We start from the raw sequence: 20,207 nt of genomic DNA on the forward strand, positions 1-20,207 counted from the left end.
TTTTAAAAAGGAGTGTTAATCCATGTTTCCATTTTCAGACAGGTCAGGGCCAGATCACACCTTCTGCTATGTGCTTTACGCCAACACTTCACACCACAGCAGGGTCAGACTGGGCCTGAAAATACTGTTTTGTTTTGCTGTTTTACCCAGACCAACCAGCCACAACCACACCACAGATATTCCACCATGCCCACCTCATCAACACATATACAAACACACCACCCCTTAGCACACTTACAGACATAATGCATGGATACTCTAGGCCATGGTAACACTACATACATCTATTTTAGGAGCGAGGGAAATGTTTGAAACCAGCAGCTGTAATGCATTATTTACAGTATTTGGACACAGGGAATCAATCATAAAATCATTCCCATTCTTTAGTTGTACGAAAAAAAGACTAATAATGTTTAATGAAGCTAAAAAATAGAAACCACTGCACTGCCCTCGTGTTGCAAAAACACTGAGGGCCTGGAAACAGAAAATTCTCTTAGCAGATCTTACTAATTAAAAGTTTCCTACTGCAGCTTTTTCCAGCGCCACTTTTTGTGCTTTGCTTCTAAACTGTGTCTTTAATTGAGAGACTTTTATGGCACAGAATGGCTGCATAGTTTCGAAAGTTTGCAGATGATGTAATAATTACAGGACACTAAAAGATGGGGTCCTGACTCTCCTGTGACTACGCTATAGCCTGTTTCCACTAGCTCAGCTCTTACAGGTGCTTTGAAGTTTTTCTCTCAAAGACTGCTCTGATTGTTAACAGAAATGAAAGCACAGAGATTTTATGAAACAGCCCTCTGAAATTACCTCAGACTGCTGTTTCATTCAAACCCTACATGGAGTCTTTCCTGTCGCTCTGTGATGTGTGCTAATAGCCGACAACTAGTGGGTGTTTTAGACTGAGAGGTGTCACTTTCCATGAGAAGTGACACCTGAAACCCTTCAGGTTTGTAGCGCTACAGAAAAGCTATGAGAAGTAACAGATTTCCCTGATATCATAAAGGGGGAAAATGCCAAGAAACAACACATATATAATACAAATATTTACACTTAACCATGACACTACAAATTGATTTCATTATCAAATAAACAGACTGGCTTAATTTGGAACCACGCTGTTCATACACATAAGGTAATACCCAGAAATTAAACGAAGAACATTACATCCCAACATCCTGCACTACAGTGCTCTCAATGTGACACCATGTCGTCCAGTGAGGAATGTCCATGGGAATACTGAGCTGCTTCACTTCTGTGTACATTGATCTCTTATACCAGAGTATCAGTCTGTCTCCTGCTCGAGCGCTGTCATAAGCAGCCTGCTATTTGCAGGTGAGCAAATATACAGAAGGAAAAAGAAAATATTCTTTGTTTTCCTTTTCTTTGCTGTGGAAAGACATTCATTTCAAAATTAGATACTTCAGTAACTACCATCCATTCAAATGTTTTTGTTTACTCTTATTAGGGTTGTGGGGGGACTGGAGCCTATCCCAGTTATCATAGGTTGAGAGGTTGGGTACATCCTGGTCAGGTCACCAGTCTGGCGCAGGGCTAACACAGAGAGACACACAACCATTCACACCTATGGGCAATTTAGAATTACTGAGGAACCTAACCCCAATAACTGCATGTCTTGAGCCACACCTCTTTTCTTTTTTTCTTTTTTTAAAGATTGCTGGAAAAATGGGAAATATAAGAATGTATTGAAATACCTACAAGTAATGTTGTAAGTATAATGTTGATGTCCGGGCTCTGGGGAGGCCAGTCCATGATTGTTAGTGTTCCATTGTTTGTTTTTCTCAGGGTATGCTTTTACAGCCATGACAGGATCATTGTCACGCTGAAAAAGTATGCAGTCAGTTGCTTTCCAGATGGTATTGCATTGTGGATCAAAACCTGATGGTACTAGTCTGTCTTTATAATTTATAAATCAGTTTTGACAAGAGCTCCAACACCACTGGCTGAAATGCCGCCCCAAAACAGGACAGAGCCTCCGCTGTGTGTTAAAGATGGCTGTAGTGTAGACACTCACATAAATAAATAAAAGTAAAAACATGATTTTGAAATTTTTTTTAGCCCTATAATGCCCTCTGTATCATATCTGATATATGAGTCTCTGAGACCTCTATCTCATCAACATGATCAGTACTTGCCATAATTTCAAAATGTTATGGACAAAACTCTTTTTTTGTCTAAAATTAACATTGTAGTTGACAAAAAGTTGCCAAAAAACCCAATGTATCAAATGCGATACAAAAAATATATAATACATATTTAATAGAAATATATCATACACAACATGATATAGCAAAAAAAGTGGATTTTGTTATAAGAGTTAATAAACATCTCAGTTCCAAAAAATCTAAATTTTCTGGCAATTTTTGATGGGTTGGGTCTTACAGGGTTAAAGTTGATTTATCAACTTATAGATGAGTAGTTCTTTATATATTATGTTCCCCACTTATTTCTTTTTTTTTTTCATTGAGATTTCATCATGACACCTTAGAATGACACTGTAGCACTTGATGATGGATAACGATGTCCTTTAGAAATCTGACGGCCATGTTTGCCTCTCGAGCGTCTCTTTGGGGCTTTTAAAAGCCTGAAATGCCAGTTCGGAGATGCTTTTAACATTTAACACAGGCCGTGCTTCTTGGCACTGTGGTCAAAAAATGATCATTTTGTTTCTGGAGGCTGTTATTCACAGTACTTTTTAAGTCAGAACACAATGTGTGCGCGTGTGTGTGCATGTGTCTGTGCTGTAATCAGGAAGATGCAGGGCTGGAGATGGAGCACAGCGGGCTGTACTGCTGAGAACAGAAATAGTGCTTTTACTCCTGCTGCTGCTCCAAAACCGACTCATTTCTCGCGTGTGTGTGAGTGTGTGTCCATTAAGCACGTGCATTTTTGCCGGCATATATCTCAGTCTGCAGAAGCCTAATAATTCCATCAAAAACATTTATCACCTCATGCACCTTATAAGACTGTAGGTCATGCTTTTAAACCCAAGTTTCACACCATCTCATTTCCTTTTCTGTTCTCGTTCTGTCTGAGTGGATACCATGGCAGAAAAAGTAAAGTGTTATTATGCAAATCCCTCAAATGAATGTCTTTGTTTTGGGAGAGAGAGAGAGAGAGAAAGCCAAGAACATGAGAGAGAGAACAAGAGAGAGATAACGATGCTTTTGAAGAGATGAAAAGCAGAATGCTAATTCTGAGCTGCCTTTAGAGACACAGGCAGGCAGACAATGCTGTAGATTTATTTGAGCTTTTTCTTAATGAGTCTTACCTTCTTTGTGTTTGTGTTGCATTCTCTCAAGGTTGCTGAGTCCCTATCTATTGAATGTGCTTGCACGCGTTGTGTTCATTTTGGGTAATGATGTGTTTTCTGCCAATGAGCGCATCGTTTCAATGGCTATACTTTAAACAGACTGCCTGGAGGTGTTTACTTTAAAGAGTCCCTGCAGGTGTGTGCATTTTGTTTCATCGTTTTCTGCATGCATGTCCTTTTGGTTTTTTTCACTCATCTTTCTTAGTTACAAAGTAGCAAAGTTGAAACAGGAAATGGACTCTGTGCAGGTGTCTGTATTGTTGACCGCAGCCTGCTTAGAGCCTTGTTGATGATGATTGCTGTTAATCTGCACACGTGGAGCAACATGGTGCCAGAGTTGCAAGTATAATTATATTATATGAGAGATGAAGAGAGAGCCTATTTATAACTGATCGCTAGCTGTCTCTAGTGGAGCGACTGGTGCTCAAGTAGAGAGTCTGGGGTTGGTGGATGAGTGAATTGCTCTTACGAAGAGAGGCTGTGATTGGCTTGTTGACTTAAAGATTGATTGCAGTTTTGTATATGTTTCTGTTTGATATTTATACTTTAATATAGCCATAATATTGTGCTGAGACTGCTTAACATTTCTCCAAATACAATTATACAGTACTTGAAATACTTTGTAGGGTTTTTGCCTTACAATACGCCTTGAGGCGACTGTATTGATTTGATACTTTATAAATAAAATTGAAATGTATTTAACTGAAGTGTAATATGTGTAATAACAGTGTAATAACAAGTGTAATAATGAAAAATGAATATGCCGTTCTTGTGTTTTGTTGACTCTGCACACTAACATTATCCAAAATGTTTCCAACTGTATTCAAACCAAGAGAATGTAAGGCAGTTTGAAATGTGTATTTTCATAAAGTGGTTTAACTTTTAAATTCTGGCACAAATTCAGAAATTCCTCCACAAATAGTTGCTTGAGGACAATGATTTAACTGCAAACTTGTTTATATGCAGAAATATAGCCAGAATACAACCAGTTGGCAGTCAGGTAAGTCAAGTCTGTTGCAAAGAAACATGTCATGGACAAGTTGGACTCATAGGCACAGACTAACTAAGACTGACTGCAATGTGTTGCCAATCTGTCTGTGTTTATAGACAAGAAGGATACTCTTGACCTATTTTTATTCTTCTTTTTTCTTATTATTATTCTCTAACTTTGCTTTTTCTTTTTTCTCTCATGTCACATAGGTACTACAGTGCCACCATCCTGCAGATGTCAGGAGTGCGCGATGACAGGTTGGCAATCTGGTTGGCTGGACTCACCACCCTCACCAACTTCCTGTTTACTCTGCTGGGAGTGTGGCTGGTGGAGAGAGTGGGGCGTAGGAAGCTCACCCTAGGCAGCATCATAGGTAAGGCTAAAGGAGGAGGAGACTTGAGCTGTCCAAATCAACAAAAAATATTAAAAGTTGTTTTTGTGCGCTCTTTGCGTTATTTAATTATTATATTTTTTGACAGGCACATGTTTCAGTTTGAGTCTGTTGGCCATCGGTTTCTTAATGTCTGCACAGCACAGTCCCCCTGTCACCTACCACCCATTAGACCCCGCCATGGCCAACTCTACCTGCTCCAAGTACCAGTGAGTACTTTATCTACAGGCCTGTGGCGTTTCAGATGTATCTTACAGTATGTGGTATTATTACATCAACAGAATCTATCAGTGTTAAGTTATCTTAGCCTGCTCCAACAACAGGTTGTCTTTTCTTTTCTGCAGTTATTCTGATTGCTCCACCGTTCACCATTTTAGCTGCAGAGTGTTAAAAAAAAAACACCATTTGAGCAATAAAGACCATTTACCCAGAGGATTTAATACGGTGGTATCAAAAGCAAGTCTTTTAGGGAACACGTTAAAACACTAATCTATGGTGTAATTACTCAGTAACAATTACAGTAAACTGTGGAATTGAGCTTTACTTTATTATGGGATTATGATAACAACAAGGATTTTCATTCCAGTATGAACTTGACATTAAATGGACATAAAAGCAAACAGCATGGCTGTGGAAACCCATGCTGTGAAGCTCCCAGTGCACAGTTTTTGTGCTGATGTTAATGCCAGATGAGGTTTGGATTTCTGCGGTTATTGAGTTAGCAAATCAGTGGTGACTTATATGCACTATGAGCCTTAGCATTTGGTGACTCGCTCTGTAATTATGCACAGTCTGCCACTTCATGACTGACTTAAGAACTGCTGTGGTTCCTAAATGCTTCTACTTTACAATAATACCACTTACAGTTTATTATGGAAGAACGAAGAGGGAAAAATGTTAAAATCTGACTTGTTTCAACGGTGGCAAACTATTACAGCACCATGCACAGATTCGTTGAGCTTTTTGTTAGTAAAGGCAGACTGCATGGCTAGGTTGATTTTACACCTGTGGCAATGGGACTGAAAGCACCTTAATATCACATTGATGCTTGATGTCAATAAGAAGTCCTTAAAACTGAAGCATGCAAAAGGACCTGGATCACAGAGGCGCCAAGGCTCAATTATTCCTTCTTCCTATCTACCCATGCATGAATCCATTCGTCCATTTCAGGTCATGGGAGAAGTGTAGGCAGAGATACTCAGATCTTTCTCTCCCTGGCCAACTCCTCAATCCCCGATGGAAGAGATGGCTGGGGAGACGCATTCCCTCCTCTCTCCTCTCTCCTCTTGGTCAGACATGTCCATCCTATTCAGAGGCACTGAGACCCTGAGAGCCTCTGTTTTGCCAGCACTTATGAATTGGAACATGTTGACATTCCAAACCGTAAGTGCTCAGCTTCCATTACCATATTAATACAGAAGTACCCATGCATCGGAGCACACCAGTCTTCAAACGTGCCCTTCATTTTGATCTCAACTGAACGTAAATCACCTCGTGTTTTTTTCCAACTGGATATTGCATTTTTATGGCTTGCAACCAAGTTCTGGGGTATAACCACTAAAGTAGCTTTCTCCAGGACCAAAAGACATACTGAGACACACATGTACGTACATGGTGGAAAGAAATCCAGCTACACTATCAAACCTAGTAATGAGGGTTGTTATTTCCCTTCAGGATGTGAGGAGTAGGTATGACTTTAGACCTCCGAGTCCCTCTGAATTACTCCGTCTGATCATCTAGCACATTTGAAGGAAAATACAGATTTCTGTGTTTGTATTAAGGTGTCGCACTCTCGTACATTTGGTATTGTAGCATAGCTTAAAATGGTAAACAAGAACCGAAAATGGGGGTGCTGGCATGAGAAAGCTACTGTTGACCTTGGAGCACTTCTGTTCTTAGTAAAGGCACTTAGTATTTTGCAGTTTTAGAGCAGAGGACACTAAGTGGTGGAAAGAGAATAAAACCCTCCTAAAAGAATTTTTGTGGTGAAGTTCTTGCAGGTTTTTACACATACGTTAATACAGATCTAGATTTCTCTGAGTACTCAGAGGTCAAAATTAGTGCCAGCATAGGTGTTAGAAATTATGGTCAATTATTTCACATAATAAATGTAATTAAATGATTTTAACAGTTACGCAATTCATCATCTAACATCTGTCACTCCCATTTCACTCGACTGTCCCCAGCAGCAGCAGAAGGCAGGCGGTGAGCCAGAGTTTGTTTCCGAATGAAACAGTCATCAGATGCCTCCGTGTTGCAATTTACTCTCACTTACACAGACACGAGATGAAGCTCATGTGTAACGGCAGTCTTTCATCACAACGACAGGCAATGCCTAATGCACTCGCTGTCCTGCGACCGCGTGCTATAACCCGCATAAACGCAGGGATAATTTGAAGAGATGAGTGCTTTTACCACACTGGAAAAGCTTTACTGAATTCACTTTGCTTCACATGAACCCACACGCATCCTTTCACTGACCACAGCAGCATCAACAGAGCACCAGAACCACCAGTAGCCTCTTAAGTGCTTTGGTGCTCAGATGTCCCATTTAAAGATGTTTTCTTAACGTGCTATTTTGGGGTTTGACTAAGGAGAGCTAAAGCCCTTTACGCACTGGACACATAACATTTGTGCAAATATTTTATGTTTTACAAATATTTTTTTGACTCACCTGGTCTTAACTTAGTCATTTATACTGACTGTGTACCTTGAGTTGGCTATCGTTTGGTGGAGTGGGTTGTCCACTAATTTAAGGGTGAAGGTTGCTCCTGATGGAAAGCACTAAGGTTAAAGGGGAGCTATCATAGATAGAGAATTTTACTGATAGGGATTTCTAGACGAGCTCCCTGCTTTTCTATTGGGAAAGGGTTTGACCCTTTTAGGACCTAGCTACATTATGCTTACTTTTGTCACCAGATAAATATCAAATATGGAATAAAATATATGTATATAGTAAATATAATTTTAAACATATGGTATAAAATATATGTATAAAATATACATCTTAGTCTCCTGAACTGTCTCATTGCATTACACACATGGTAAAAGGGAAGTCCATGAGTAGTACAGTGGTGAAATTGCCATCTATGACATAACCAGCCTGCAATGCTAGCTAACGCTAATAAAAACCCTTAGGAGTGCTAAGGTACTATTTCACTAGCATTACATTACTGCTGGGCTAGTTAGCCTGACCTGCTAATGTCTCTGGGATTTTTTCTTTTTATAAAAACAGATGTTTAATGGGCTTTAGCTTTACTAATACTTAACAATATCTATATCAGTGTTACAGATACTTCTAAGCAGCTAATGCTAAGTGGTTATATCTTTCTCCTCACCCTCCTGCAATAGTTACTTTTGAATACATGGTGTTATTTTCATCCTTAACCTCAGCGTGAAATTAGAGAAAAGCTTCCCTGGAAGCTACGGACAATAAAAATAGATCTCTCAAGCAGAGTGTGCATTTCATGACCTACCTCGAACCTGATTAAATAGCACGGGGAAAGATGAGTGCACCCTTGTGAAGCTATTCAGTTGAAACACTCAAAAATAAGGACTGCTCATCAAGAAACAGACCGCAGAACATGATAATGTGATAGGATGTAGTTTAAATTAACAAAGCTGGGAACAGGATAGGAAAAGAAATGTAATGATAGTGAATCCCACACAGTGGGGACGAATGTCTCATGCATTTCCTGATTTTGGTGAGAGATGTGTGCCTCAGTTAGATGGGTGGGTAGCTGTTTTTCTGTTATATTTGCATCTTGTCCAGTAGCAGCAGGTACGTTTACATTCATATTGAAATTTTACAAGGAGTTTCTCAGCATCCTATAGAGGAAAGGCAGACGTAAAAGAATGTGATTACAAGCTGCCGTTTGATTGATTGTCTTTAGAGCAATGAGAGTTAATGCGTGTTGCATCTGCTGTTAGGGTGTGCGAGCCGTGCATGCTGGATCCTGGATGCGGCTTCTGTTACCGTGAGAATGGCTCGGCGCTGCTCGCCTCCTCCTGCGTGCCAGTCAATAAGGCCTCCACCGAGCACGCAGCATGGGGCAGGTGAGTCACAGGATGCAAAGTGAGCATGTGGAAGTGCATTAGGATGCAGTGAAATAACACACCTCACCTTTAACTGCCCCCCCCCTCACAGTTTTAAGAAGGATTGGTAAAGTCTAACTAACTAAAATGTGCATGCCTCTTATAGATGCTCCAACTCTACCCTGATGAGAGATCAGACCTACTGGGCCTACAACTACTGCCCCACCTCCTTCTCCTGGTTGGTTTTACTGGGACTGGTGTTCTACTTGGCTGCCTTTGCGCCGGGTGAGAGACTGAACCTTAGTTTTAGTCCCCATGAGATCCAACACCAGGATGCTTTTGGGGAAAACAAAACAAACAATAACAAAAAAGAACCATAAATTGAACATAATTTTTTTGAATTCTGAAAATGCAGTGTGGGACAAAGCACACTATATTCTGATATCCTGCCAAAGCTAAACCTCACTGTGTTGGACTTGTAGCTGCAGATGTGTTTGTCTGAGTGCTTACCAGAGTTAACAGGATCCATTATAATCCTAACAAAGCACCAACCCATTGGCTGCTGTCTAAACTCCTAGTTGGTGTACTGTTCATTGTTTAGAGTCCAGAAATGCAGATACAGTTTTTAAAACGCAAATAAACAGGTAGATCATATAGCTAAACAAGAGCCAGTAGTTATAAAACTGCATTTTGGCGTATATGTTTTTATTTAATTTTCCACATGGACTGTTTACCTGTACGCAGCCAAAGCCTGCATAAATTTGCCTGGTCAATACTACTCAACCTACAAAAGGAATCAGAAGCTGACTGCAAATCAAATCAAATATCTTTTTACTTGTATGTAGATGCTGCATATTGATAGAGCTTTTCTGCTTCTGTCAAATTCAACTACCGTCTTTGTTTCTATTATAGGCACGGTAGCACTTCATAACACAGCCCACGACTGATTATGTAATTTTTCTACATTTACCATGTAATTCTTCTTAATTGAGAGTCTAGGGAGAAGAAAGAGGATGCAAATCAAACTTCATGTATTTTTTATTTAATTAGTAACTTTGGGGTATTTTAAAGTAAAGGACAACCAAAATTTCCTCTTTGTGGTATCCTGTCCTTGTCTTCTTGGATTGGAATTCAAGGGTCTGACAGGGGTATGGGCTGTATTATAAAGCAGCAGTCCCCAACCTTTTGCTCCACGGACCGGTTTAATGTCAGACAATATTTTCACGGACCGAGGTGAGGTGTTGTGGATAAATACAACAAAATAAAATGATACGACCAAGACAAAAACTGTGGTATTTTGTAAATAATAATAATAATAAACGAGAATTCACCGTGTAATTGTGTAACTTTATTAGCAGCGTCTTCCTGAAATGCGCCAACAACACTGAGAGTAACATCCTCCTCTCTGCCCCTTAATGCTCTCTGGTCGCTATGGTAACGCGTAAATATTTCTTTCAAAATAAGACTCACAACTACAACACGGGAAAAGACCCAGGGAAACCGAGTTAACGATAAAAACCCTGAAAACCATAAATTTCACACCCGAGCCTCAACTCTCGCGGCCCGGTACCAAACGACTCACGGCCTGGTAGCGGTCCGTGGCCCGGGGGTTGGGATCTGCTGTTATAAAGTATCTATACTTCCCTTTCTTCTATTGTAATCTCACATCATTTTGAAATATACAGACTATAGAACATTTGAGTTTTTAATTTTTTACATGTCAGAAAATGAAATAAGTTGTATGAAGTGCTGCTGACAAGACTTAAACAAAATATAGTGCAATTCTCCATCCATCTCGCATCTCCACCTCTTAATCAAATGGTCCCACGGCTCATTCTCACTTGTCTGTCGCAGGTATGGGTCCAATGCCATGGACCATCAACTCTGAGATCTATCCTCTTTGGGCAAGGAGCACAGGGAACGCCTGTGCAGCAGGGGTCAACTGGACCTTCAACATCCTGGTGTCTCTTACCTTCCTCCACCTGGCTCAGTACATCACCTACTATGGTCAGTTTCTGTGTGTAAGGAAATAATAACCTTGAAAGATTTTATCCTTTATTTTTTTTACACGTAAGAGGTATTTTTGTGTTCCCATTAAGAGCAATAAGGACAGAACAGCTTGCTGATACCCTGAAGTGATGCTTTCTTCCACCCATCTTGCATAACTCCTCAGTCAGTGTAGCACAACAGCAGGTTTCCCCTCACACAGGAAGGAGCTGACCTTTGGCGGAGTTGGAGATCAATCAATCAGGGGTGATTGTGGAGGCATCCTGAGATCCACTGGATTAATTATCGATTCTGAGTCATTCACCAATTTATCTGCTTGATAGCAATCATTTACTAAAAGTGGGGCAAATAATGTCAAAGCTGGGAAAACACAAGATGTTGTCTTGTTAAATCTTAAAGTGCACTCGGCTGCAACTTAAAAATGTCACTGTGCGTTGACAAGAAGAAAATACGGACCACAGTTGCGACAAAATCTCATTAAACCTGTGTCAGTCTTTTCGTATGAACCCTTATTCGTCACATTTGTTTCCCGTTAACCCTGCTGTAAGGCCACATTGACAGGGACATTTTACTTATACTCCACATTTATCGTAGGGTGACCAGCAGTGTGAAAGCAGTGTTGCAAAAGCATTTTCATTCTTCACCACACACGTCCCTAGAAGTGCGTGGGCAGTCGTGGTCTAATATTAGCTGCCCGCGGGATCTGTTGTCACCATCGGTGTTTCTTTTTCTGGCAGTGAATGAGAACAAGCAAATCATTTCTCATAAGAAGTGTGAAGTTGTGCCATTGTGTTTCTCATCTTTGTGGGTGGCTATCCTCGGTGACAGCGTGTTCTTTTGCTTTGTCTTCTCAGGAGCTTTCTTCCTGTACTCCAGCATGGCCTTGCTGGGTTTCGTCTTCACATATGGCTGCCTGCCAGAAACCAAATCCCGCCGTCTGGAGGAGATCGAAGCGTTGTTCGAAAACCACCTTTGCTCTTGCGGCGCCTCTGATTCGGATGAGGGACGGCAGGTTGAGTACATCCGGGTCAAAGGTTCAAACTACCATCTATCGGACAATGACGCATCAGATGTAGACTAGAGGAAACTTGGGTGTTGCTTACCTCCCTCTGGGTGTTTCATTAGCTGTTTCACTGGAACATGCAGAGCGGCTGAGTCTGTATTAGTGTTCTTTTTCCTGTGATCTGTGGGGCCACTGGTTTACCTCCAACATAGATTGGGAATTACATTTTAGAAGACTATGCTTCTATCAGTAACATGTATCAGTTCACTTTTCAAGCAGTCAGTTGGGGAAATCCCAATCAACACTAATGCTTTAGCATGAATGTTTCCCATTAGTTCATTCTCTAAATTCAGGGGTGAACTGGCACCTTATCTGGTTTCAGACCAGACCTGCTTATTATTTTCAACCACAGAAGTCTATAACACTGGCCTTCTACGCAGATAATAGGCAAAGCATAATACATAGAAATCCAGTGTCTTTTTCATAGAGACTAGTTATGACTGTTTAACAGATGCAAAGATACAAAATACAAGGGACTGGAATTTGTCCCTAATATTTTGTGCATTTGTTTTATAAGCACCATTTATGATTTATAAACGGTTTTATCCCAGAGCTTTGTGTCAGAATACAATGGCAACTCCATTCAAAAAGTTACAGTAAATACAACCACAAAACTTTTGTTGACTGGACAGCAGCTGTTGTCGTCTTTCGTACCATTATGCCTTGGTGTATGAGACACATTCTGCTGTCTCGTTTTTTCAGCTTGTAGCGTAGCACATTTAATGTCAGTCCTTGACCTGATGTTCTTCTGTTTGCAGTTTGAATTTTTATGAAAAGCAATTGCCAGAGACACACGGCATATCATTACGGTTGAGTAAACTTGTATTGTCGACGGGTGCCGAAACAAAACCGCTCTTACAAACTTGGTAGCCCTGAAAGGACTGGAAGTCTTCGTGCTACAGTATGGTTTGTGTATTTATATATTTATTTAAAACAGATCTTTTTGTGAATCCACATTTCGACAAATTACAAATTTCTTAACGTTGCTTACTTTTTCATTTAAAATGTGCTTCGCAAAACCTACCCTACGAACCAATGTTGCAACTCTTGCAATGAACTTTTTCTTGTCGTTATTTCTGGATATAGTGTCTGTAATATCCAGCAAAGAAACCGGGCTGTTCTGTCTGTAGCAGTAAAAGTAAGCTTTAGCTTGATGACTGAGATTTTTAAGTGTTTCGTTCTATCTGAACATTGATATATTAGTGCCTGTGTATTGTGAAGGTGCCTAATGGCCATTTTTCAGTCACATTTCCTGTAGGTCTACATGGCCTTTTTTTAATTTTAACATGTGCATATTTGCATTTCACCTGTGATGGAATTTTATTGACTAAAATTTCATGTATTTTGCTTTGTGTCTTCCTTCACAGCCTTATGTACAAATAGCCGAGCATATCATTTATGTAGTTCTTGTGTCAAAAGTTGAGGAGTAGGCTTTAGCGTAATTTGGCAATGTTGTTTTGTAAAAGTGTAAACTGTGTAAGGTTACACCTTGTTAGTTAAATACACGTAATTTTCTGTGTAGCAAAACTGTTGGAAAGTAGACAACTGTGTAACAAAAAATATAAAAGGGTAAGTAAGGGGTATAAAGGCTGCTGCTGTGCTTAGTGAACAGGTTTCTCATGGCAGACACCCAAAATAAACGATTGTAAAAATACAGTACAATGCAACGTTTAAAATGATGGAATTTTCCATATGATTTCTTCTACCTATACTTTTAACCCCACATTAATAGAAATACCCAGAAACCTCAGTAAAAAAACGGATAATGTGCTAGCAGAAAATTACCATTTAAATTTATTTTCCCAACAGTCCATTATCTATAAATCTAGTCTATTTATAGACTAGTACCACTTTTTAAAACAAGAAACAGACCATCAAATGCCGTGGGACAATTACACCTAAGTGATCCATTAAAACTTGGTGGTATTTGCAAGTATTGTAGTAATTTTGGTGTTTTCAAGGTGTCATGTGGATAGCTATGGGGAAAAAAGGTTTTAAAAAATTGATTAGAAACAAATTCCTTCAATAAATGGAAGAACAGTGATGGCATACTGTAGCACACAAGCACCCTCATGTGGAAAACCGGCTGATTTTTTGAAAATAAAAAAAGCTTTCAAATATCATAGTTGCCTCTTTAGTTGCAAGTTCTTCAGTGTTATAATAGCTGATCATTTTTCAAACACAAAAAGTAGTTTTAAAATGTACAGACTACAATAAAATCATATCAAGAATTGAAGTCAGCACAAAACACGGTCAAATATTCAACTTGTGTTTGAAAATGATAAGCTATTCTATTGTAAACACTTGTGATTTGTAGTTATGGGGCTAGAATATTCCAGATATTGTCTTTTTTAACCCAGAGCGGTAATAAAGGGATCCTCGAAGATAAACTGATTGTTTATTTCAATAAAAACAAAACATTGCGAAATATAGTTCAGAGTAATAACTTAAACTTCCAAAACTTTGCTTTTCAACTCATTTAGCGCAGCTTCTCTGGAGTGAAAGGTGTAGAAAACACTAGCAACTATGATTTAGTATAGGATTGTATTTGATCAGTTTCACTTAATCCAGGAGAGTTTTCTTAAAACTTCACAAGCTAGTTTTGTACTGAAAGTATTACTACACACAAAAACCACAGATTTACCTGTCCACGGCACAGACTGAGTAACGAAAACTTGTGTCAACCAAATATTTAATGTGATTGTTTTAGGCTGCACCTGTGTCAGAGATAATGTGGTGTTCAGCCCTTAACCTCCGGTTAACACTGTCCTCTACCACAGCTGAGGGCATTAAATGGGTACTTATCAGTAAAATGGTTACATTTTTTTCTATGTGAACCAATTATGTGTGTTTTTGCTAAAGTTTGTGGGGTATTACAGAAAAGCAAATTTAAAAAAAAAAGAGTGCTGTATATTTGATTATTGTTCAAGCTGTAAATGTTTTGCTAGAGTTTATATTATATAAAGATAAATATCTTCATGAAATATTGTGTATATGGGGAAAGAAATAAATGTATGAATCAAAGTCATGTTTTGGAGCTTTATTTAACTGCATAAACTGCATCACAACATTAAGAACACTGTAACTATTTTAATCTACTTTTATGACTGTTGCTTTAAAATAAAGGAAGATGCACAGCACAGAACTGATTTCCTGATGTCTTCATCCATCTGTTCTTAGTAGCCCTGAATTTTCCTCTGCTTCAGGAGGAGCAAAATGTTGGCTATTTCTTGAAGCATTTCAGCCTCCTTTGAGACTATGTTAACTCTGGTGCCAGATGTGCCCTCTTCCCTCCCTTGATCTGAAAAGCTTGTCATTGGAGGGCAGTTCTCGTGTTCTTTATTCTCCTGACCTAAATTAGAAACATTAGAGCAAAATGTAATGTGATTTTCTATCTCAAGTTTCTCTCAAACGACACATAAAGAGAGCTGACTATTTCACTTTCATGTCATACCTCTGACATTAGTCGTGCTCAGGTCGTTAGTGAGAAGGAGGTTTGCGGGTCTCTGTAGAATCGTTTTGGCACCGTTATTAGCAGTGGTCATGCTCCTGCCTGACAGGGAAACCGCCTTTGATTTCTTGTTGCTCCAGGGCGTCTGCTTCTCTTCGCTCCTGGAGTTTTCTGGTGAAGCTGTGAGTGCATCTGGCTCTGTGGCAGTACCGGCCTGCCTCCCTGTGGCTGGAGGCAGCTCCGACATGTCAGCGTTTGATAGATGCAAGCTGTACCCAAGAGCACTGTCTGCAACAAAGCTGCACTGAGTCGAAGCATCGCACGCCCCAGCTGGGGGGCTGCGTACTGTTTGAGTTCCTGCATCTCGAGTTTCACTTGATGTTTTCTTGCATTTGCAGACATCTGAGCTCTGAGTTTGAGCTGAAGGGTGTGGAGATAAAAGGAGAGCTGTGCTGCTTTCTTTCTCCTGCCCTTTACTTTCAAAGGCCTTATCTGGGGTAGCCATGTTCTCAGTAACTTTTAGGTCAACTCTGAAGTCCATTTGGGATCTTATTCGTGGGCTGTGAGACCTGAGCTCAGAGAGTGTTTCATTTAAATTCCCTTGTGAGCCACTGAGGCCAAAGGCTTGATCCATGTAAGAAGAAGATGCTGGGAGGCATAGCTGATAGCAGTCTTCATCCTAATATATAGTTTTAAAAGTAGAAAACAGCAATTCCTGTGTCAGATGGTGTGAAAATATGTCCAGGAAAGAGGTATAAATCAGTGGCACTGTGCAAAGAACACTGTGCTGTTAATGAGTGTTGCTTTTTGGTGTTAACTATTTGGGACAGGTGATGATCATCTGTTTAATAGTAATTTACTCATTTGTGTTTAATTAAAAAAGGAGGCTGCAGAAACTGGCAGAGTGCTGATAGTTAATCTACAGCTTAATTAACATCAGTACTACAAAAATACAGCATGAATTTGCTACAGTTTTGAGGGGTTAGATGAAAGATTACTTCAATGTATTTCAAAGATAACTTTCCAAGTAGAGCACTTCAGAAAGTTGGAATAAAGTTCACAGTGTAGCTTCACTCACATCATTTGAGTCTGGACTCAGGTGACCTCCTCTAAAAGAGTAACTTGGCGAATATTCAGAGCCATTCACTGGCCCAGTGTTGTCTCCAAAACATGCTGTGGAATTAGAGGGGAAAAAACACCCATTTACGTTTTGGTTTTTCCTCAAACATGTACATAATAAATGAATTTCCTTAACGTGAGACTCCTTGGAAACTTACAAAACCTTGTGTCAGGGCAGTTGCAGGGCTGTGAACAAAACATAATCAATATTTGACACTTCTGCTGTACCCATGTATATAATCCAGTTATAAAAAATATTAAACATAAACTGTTGGGAGCTCTATATGACAGCTTATGATGACTGGAGAGCCTCATTAAACTTTGTGATGATTTACTTTCTACACATTTAAAGTTAATTTCGTCGCAGTTCCAAACTTGACCACTTGGTGGCAGTAAAAGGGCAACTTTACTCCCACATGTAGTTTTTAAAACCCGCTTACCTCTGCTCCCATGCACCGTGAGTCTGGCACAGTTCTGGCAATAAAATGATAAAACCCAACATAAAATGGATTCAAAATTTGCTCCATAATAATGCATTTCGTTAGACTGGAAGTGCAAACACTTACTGAGGTGCAGAAGAGTTTACCGGTGTCTGATCTGGGAGACATATTTTTGATTTTTCACTCCCAGAATGAGAGTGTCCTTCACAATCTTCATCACAAAAGCCTCTAAAGACATTGTTCTCCAATTGCTGCTGAATTTCTGACTGGTTAAGCGTGAAGTCCAGCATGGACTCTTTGTCCTTTGGCCGGTTGAGAAAGATGCTGTCCACATATGTTGCATGGTCTTCTGCCTTGCTTTTACTGTGGCAACACACACGGGCACTGATTGGTTAAAAAATGGAAACTAAGGATAGAAAATAACCAATTAAAATGTAAACTTGTTTTCACCCTGGTTGTGGACTGCCAAAGAGGACTTGAGATGCTGTGGGGTTCTCAAGTTGGAAGAAGGGTTGGTTAAGGTTGTGCGACCAGGGAGATGTGTTTGTCATACTTCTGGGCTGAGAGAAAGGATGAAACTGACAGAAACAAATCAGCATTTGTCAGAAGAAAGACACATTATTGTCACATTTTATTAGATTGTAACTATTTTCTCTTAGCAAGACATGCTGTTGGTCCAAAGACTATAAACTGGTCTAAAACAAGAGGTCACATACTACTCCAGTTTTGGTTGCCGGCAAATTTTAGGTTTCATTTTAAACTTTTAGTTGTAACTTTCAGAGCTCTACATGTTGAAGCTCCACAGTATATCTCTGACCTGTTGAAACCTCATGCTTCTTCTTGAGCGCTTCAGGTCAGAGGTTACTGTTGGTCACATGTACTGGGTTCAAAACATGTGGGGATCGGGCTTTTCGGGCAGTGGCACAAAAGCACTCTTTACACTTGACCCCTTTTAAAAAAAAGCAGCTGAAGACATTTCTATACAAACAAGCTTTAATTTTTTTTTCATTTTATTTATATTTCTGGTTTAATTGTGAAGCACTTTGTGATTTTTAACTGTGAAAAGTGCTATATAAATAAATTTTACTTACTAAAATACTATAGTGATATGATAAAATACTGGTACCTTTAGTAATACCAAAAGTAATGCTACATTACTTTTTCTTTGTTGTTTTCAGCTTTTGTATTGAACAAGAATGCCTGAATTTTAGGCCTGAATAGCCTGAATAAATATAAATAAGTATTTATAATTAGGCACCTGGGATTACACTTGTGTAGGTGTGCAAAAACCATGTTTGTAGATGAGGTCACTGGGGGACAGGCTATCCATTTCTCACAATCTGAAGAAAGCCAATGCGAAAAGGATGGCATGCAGCTTCAATTTTCATCGAAGTTGGCCATCCCCCACTCATTTAAAGTCTTACAGGTTAAAGGGCGAAACGCTGGTGACCCTGAGTGGACCACCTCACCACCAGACTATCAGGAACAGGCCCATTCATCTAGTTACTTCAGCAGCTACTACTTGAAACAAACCATCTTCAACGTGTATCTCAGCCTCATGGCAAAATTACCAGTTTTTAATTCCCATGAATGAAATCAATACACAAAAAAAAGATTACATTCACTGTGAAAGACCCTGACACACATGACATATGTCACATTCTATAATTAAAGCACAATATGATTTATTGTAAAGCAGAGTTCTGAGAAGTTACCAAAATCTTTGTTGGCCTGTTAAACAACACCAACATAAGCCATTTTTCCACACCAACTTTAGATAAGTTTCTCAACTCAAGTCAGAGTTTCCATACTTTTCCTTTCTTACATGTGAAACCACGTGTGGGGTAAAATGTGTAAAAAATACAACTTTAACCTTAAAGTAGTGATGTAATTCTAATAAGAGCTATCCCTTACTGCATCGGTCTGCGATAGAACTGAGGTGTCCCAGGGTGGGGGAGAAGAGGGATGCAGTGCCTGGCTTTGTTTCTGGAGATTCAGCTGCAGGGTGAAAGTTCCTGTGGAGAACAGTTGGATTTCATAAGATATCATCACGCAAAGAAGAATACGCAGTACTGTAACTGAGTTATAGTTGTTAATAGTCTATTAGTGTTACACAACCTTGGCCTGAGCAGGCAGATGAGGTGGAAGAGAAGGGGCTGCGGGCATCAGGTATGGCAGGCAGGTAGTCAGAGGCACTGTTGTCTGAGAAACCTGACTCAAGTACTGGCGACAACTTACAAAAACAGGGATTTAGTGAGTGTCTTTACATTTGTTCATATTAAGCATGTTTTGCTAACTTGAAGTAAAACCATGAAGAGCGGGAGAGTGACTTACACGCTGAAACTTGAACCCTTGTGGAATTACCTTCCTTCTTTCTCTGCTTTCTTGAACACTGTTAAAATGGAAAATATAATACTTTTAAAACCCTTTTCATTCCATTTATTAAGAGGATTATTATTATTATATTAACATAATTGGCTACAAGAACTGATAACCCACAGTGGGGCTATACCTGTACTCAGACTGGCCCTCAACAAGACACAGCCGTGATGGGGAACAGGGGCTCATCGGGAGCACCAGAGGATCTTTTCTCTTATGCCTGGCTCCTGCCTTACAGCTGCCAAGAACTGCTGCTTTAGGAGGATCTGAAAAACAAGAACACTTTCTGTTTACATCATTTGCCATCCTGAGGCTTAAATGTATTCGATTATTGTTTTCTGGTGATCTGGGGCTGTGAATCTCACCTTTACATGCTTTTTTAGCAGCAATCTGGTTGACGATAAACAGAGTCATTAGGTCCAAACTACCAGAACTAGTGTTGCCTAGGGAAGGGGCTGGGACAGGTATTCCCATGTTTTTAAGTTTTTGTTGCATTTTTCTCTTTTCAAAGAATTCCTGGAACAGAAAAAGCACAACCAATATTTAGGCACAGGGACAAAGGCTTTGTTAATTTAATACATTTACAAAACTGGTTACAATGAAAAAACATCAAACTTGAACATTAGTGATTGTTATTTATTTAATGAATTATCATTACAGAAGGATATAGATTTTAATGTTTATTACATGAAAAATAAATATAATGTTTGTGAAAAACAAAGGCAGCAATTTGGGCTAGTGATTATTAATGAATTGTTTTGGGGTATTGTTGAGTTTTAAGACTTCACATCAATGAAACTTCAAATAGCCCATGTCTGGGCTTTTCAAATGGCTAATGGCCTTCTACTAAAAATACCAAACAACAAATAAGTAATTAAAGTTGTGAACAAGTACAAGTCCAAAGCTACACACATTATAAACCATGTATACACACACACACACACACACTATATGTATATATATGTATATATATGTATATATATGTATATGTGTATAT

The 20,207-nt window shown here is 39.4% G+C and overlaps 2 protein-coding genes across 2 annotated transcripts in view; one reads left to right on the forward strand and one right to left on the reverse strand.

Moving 5' to 3' along the window:
- slc2a13a (solute carrier family 2 member 13a) overlaps positions 1–12,140 on the forward strand; it is a 94,763-nt gene extending 82,623 nt beyond the window's left edge. Inside the window, exons 5-10 of the mRNA XM_005725313.1 lie at positions 4,535–4,698; positions 4,805–4,925; positions 8,647–8,772; positions 8,918–9,036; positions 10,606–10,758; positions 11,613–12,140. Of these exons, the coding sequence (XP_005725370.1) occupies positions 4,535–4,698; positions 4,805–4,925; positions 8,647–8,772; positions 8,918–9,036; positions 10,606–10,758; positions 11,613–11,839 (910 nt within the window). The 3' untranslated portion in view covers positions 11,840–12,140. The remainder of the gene's footprint in view (positions 1–4,534; positions 4,699–4,804; positions 4,926–8,646; positions 8,773–8,917; positions 9,037–10,605; positions 10,759–11,612) is intronic.
- A 2,706-nt stretch (positions 12,141–14,846) lies between these two features.
- Positions 14,847–20,207, reverse strand: part of redic1 (regulator of DNA class I crossover intermediates 1) — a 6,206-nt gene continuing 845 nt past the window's right edge. The window contains exons 3-14 of the mRNA XM_005725095.1: positions 19,576–19,726; positions 19,344–19,476; positions 19,166–19,223; positions 18,950–19,064; positions 18,746–18,846; positions 17,282–17,409; positions 16,958–17,194; positions 16,832–16,865; positions 16,550–16,577; positions 16,351–16,445; positions 15,276–15,951; positions 14,847–15,173 (exon numbers count right to left, since the gene is read on the reverse strand). Of these exons, the coding sequence (XP_005725152.1) occupies positions 14,998–15,173; positions 15,276–15,951; positions 16,351–16,445; positions 16,550–16,577; positions 16,832–16,865; positions 16,958–17,194; positions 17,282–17,409; positions 18,746–18,846; positions 18,950–19,064; positions 19,166–19,223; positions 19,344–19,476; positions 19,576–19,726 (1,932 nt within the window). The 3' untranslated portion in view covers positions 14,847–14,997. The remainder of the gene's footprint in view (positions 15,174–15,275; positions 15,952–16,350; positions 16,446–16,549; positions 16,578–16,831; positions 16,866–16,957; positions 17,195–17,281; positions 17,410–18,745; positions 18,847–18,949; positions 19,065–19,165; positions 19,224–19,343; positions 19,477–19,575; positions 19,727–20,207) is intronic.

This window comes from Pundamilia nyererei, unplaced genomic scaffold (genome assembly GCF_000239375.1).
Source record: "Pundamilia nyererei isolate P.nyererei 1_Seehausen unplaced genomic scaffold, PunNye1.0 scaffold00014, whole genome shotgun sequence".
NCBI classification, from domain to species: domain Eukaryota; kingdom Metazoa; phylum Chordata; class Actinopteri; order Cichliformes; family Cichlidae; genus Pundamilia; species Pundamilia nyererei.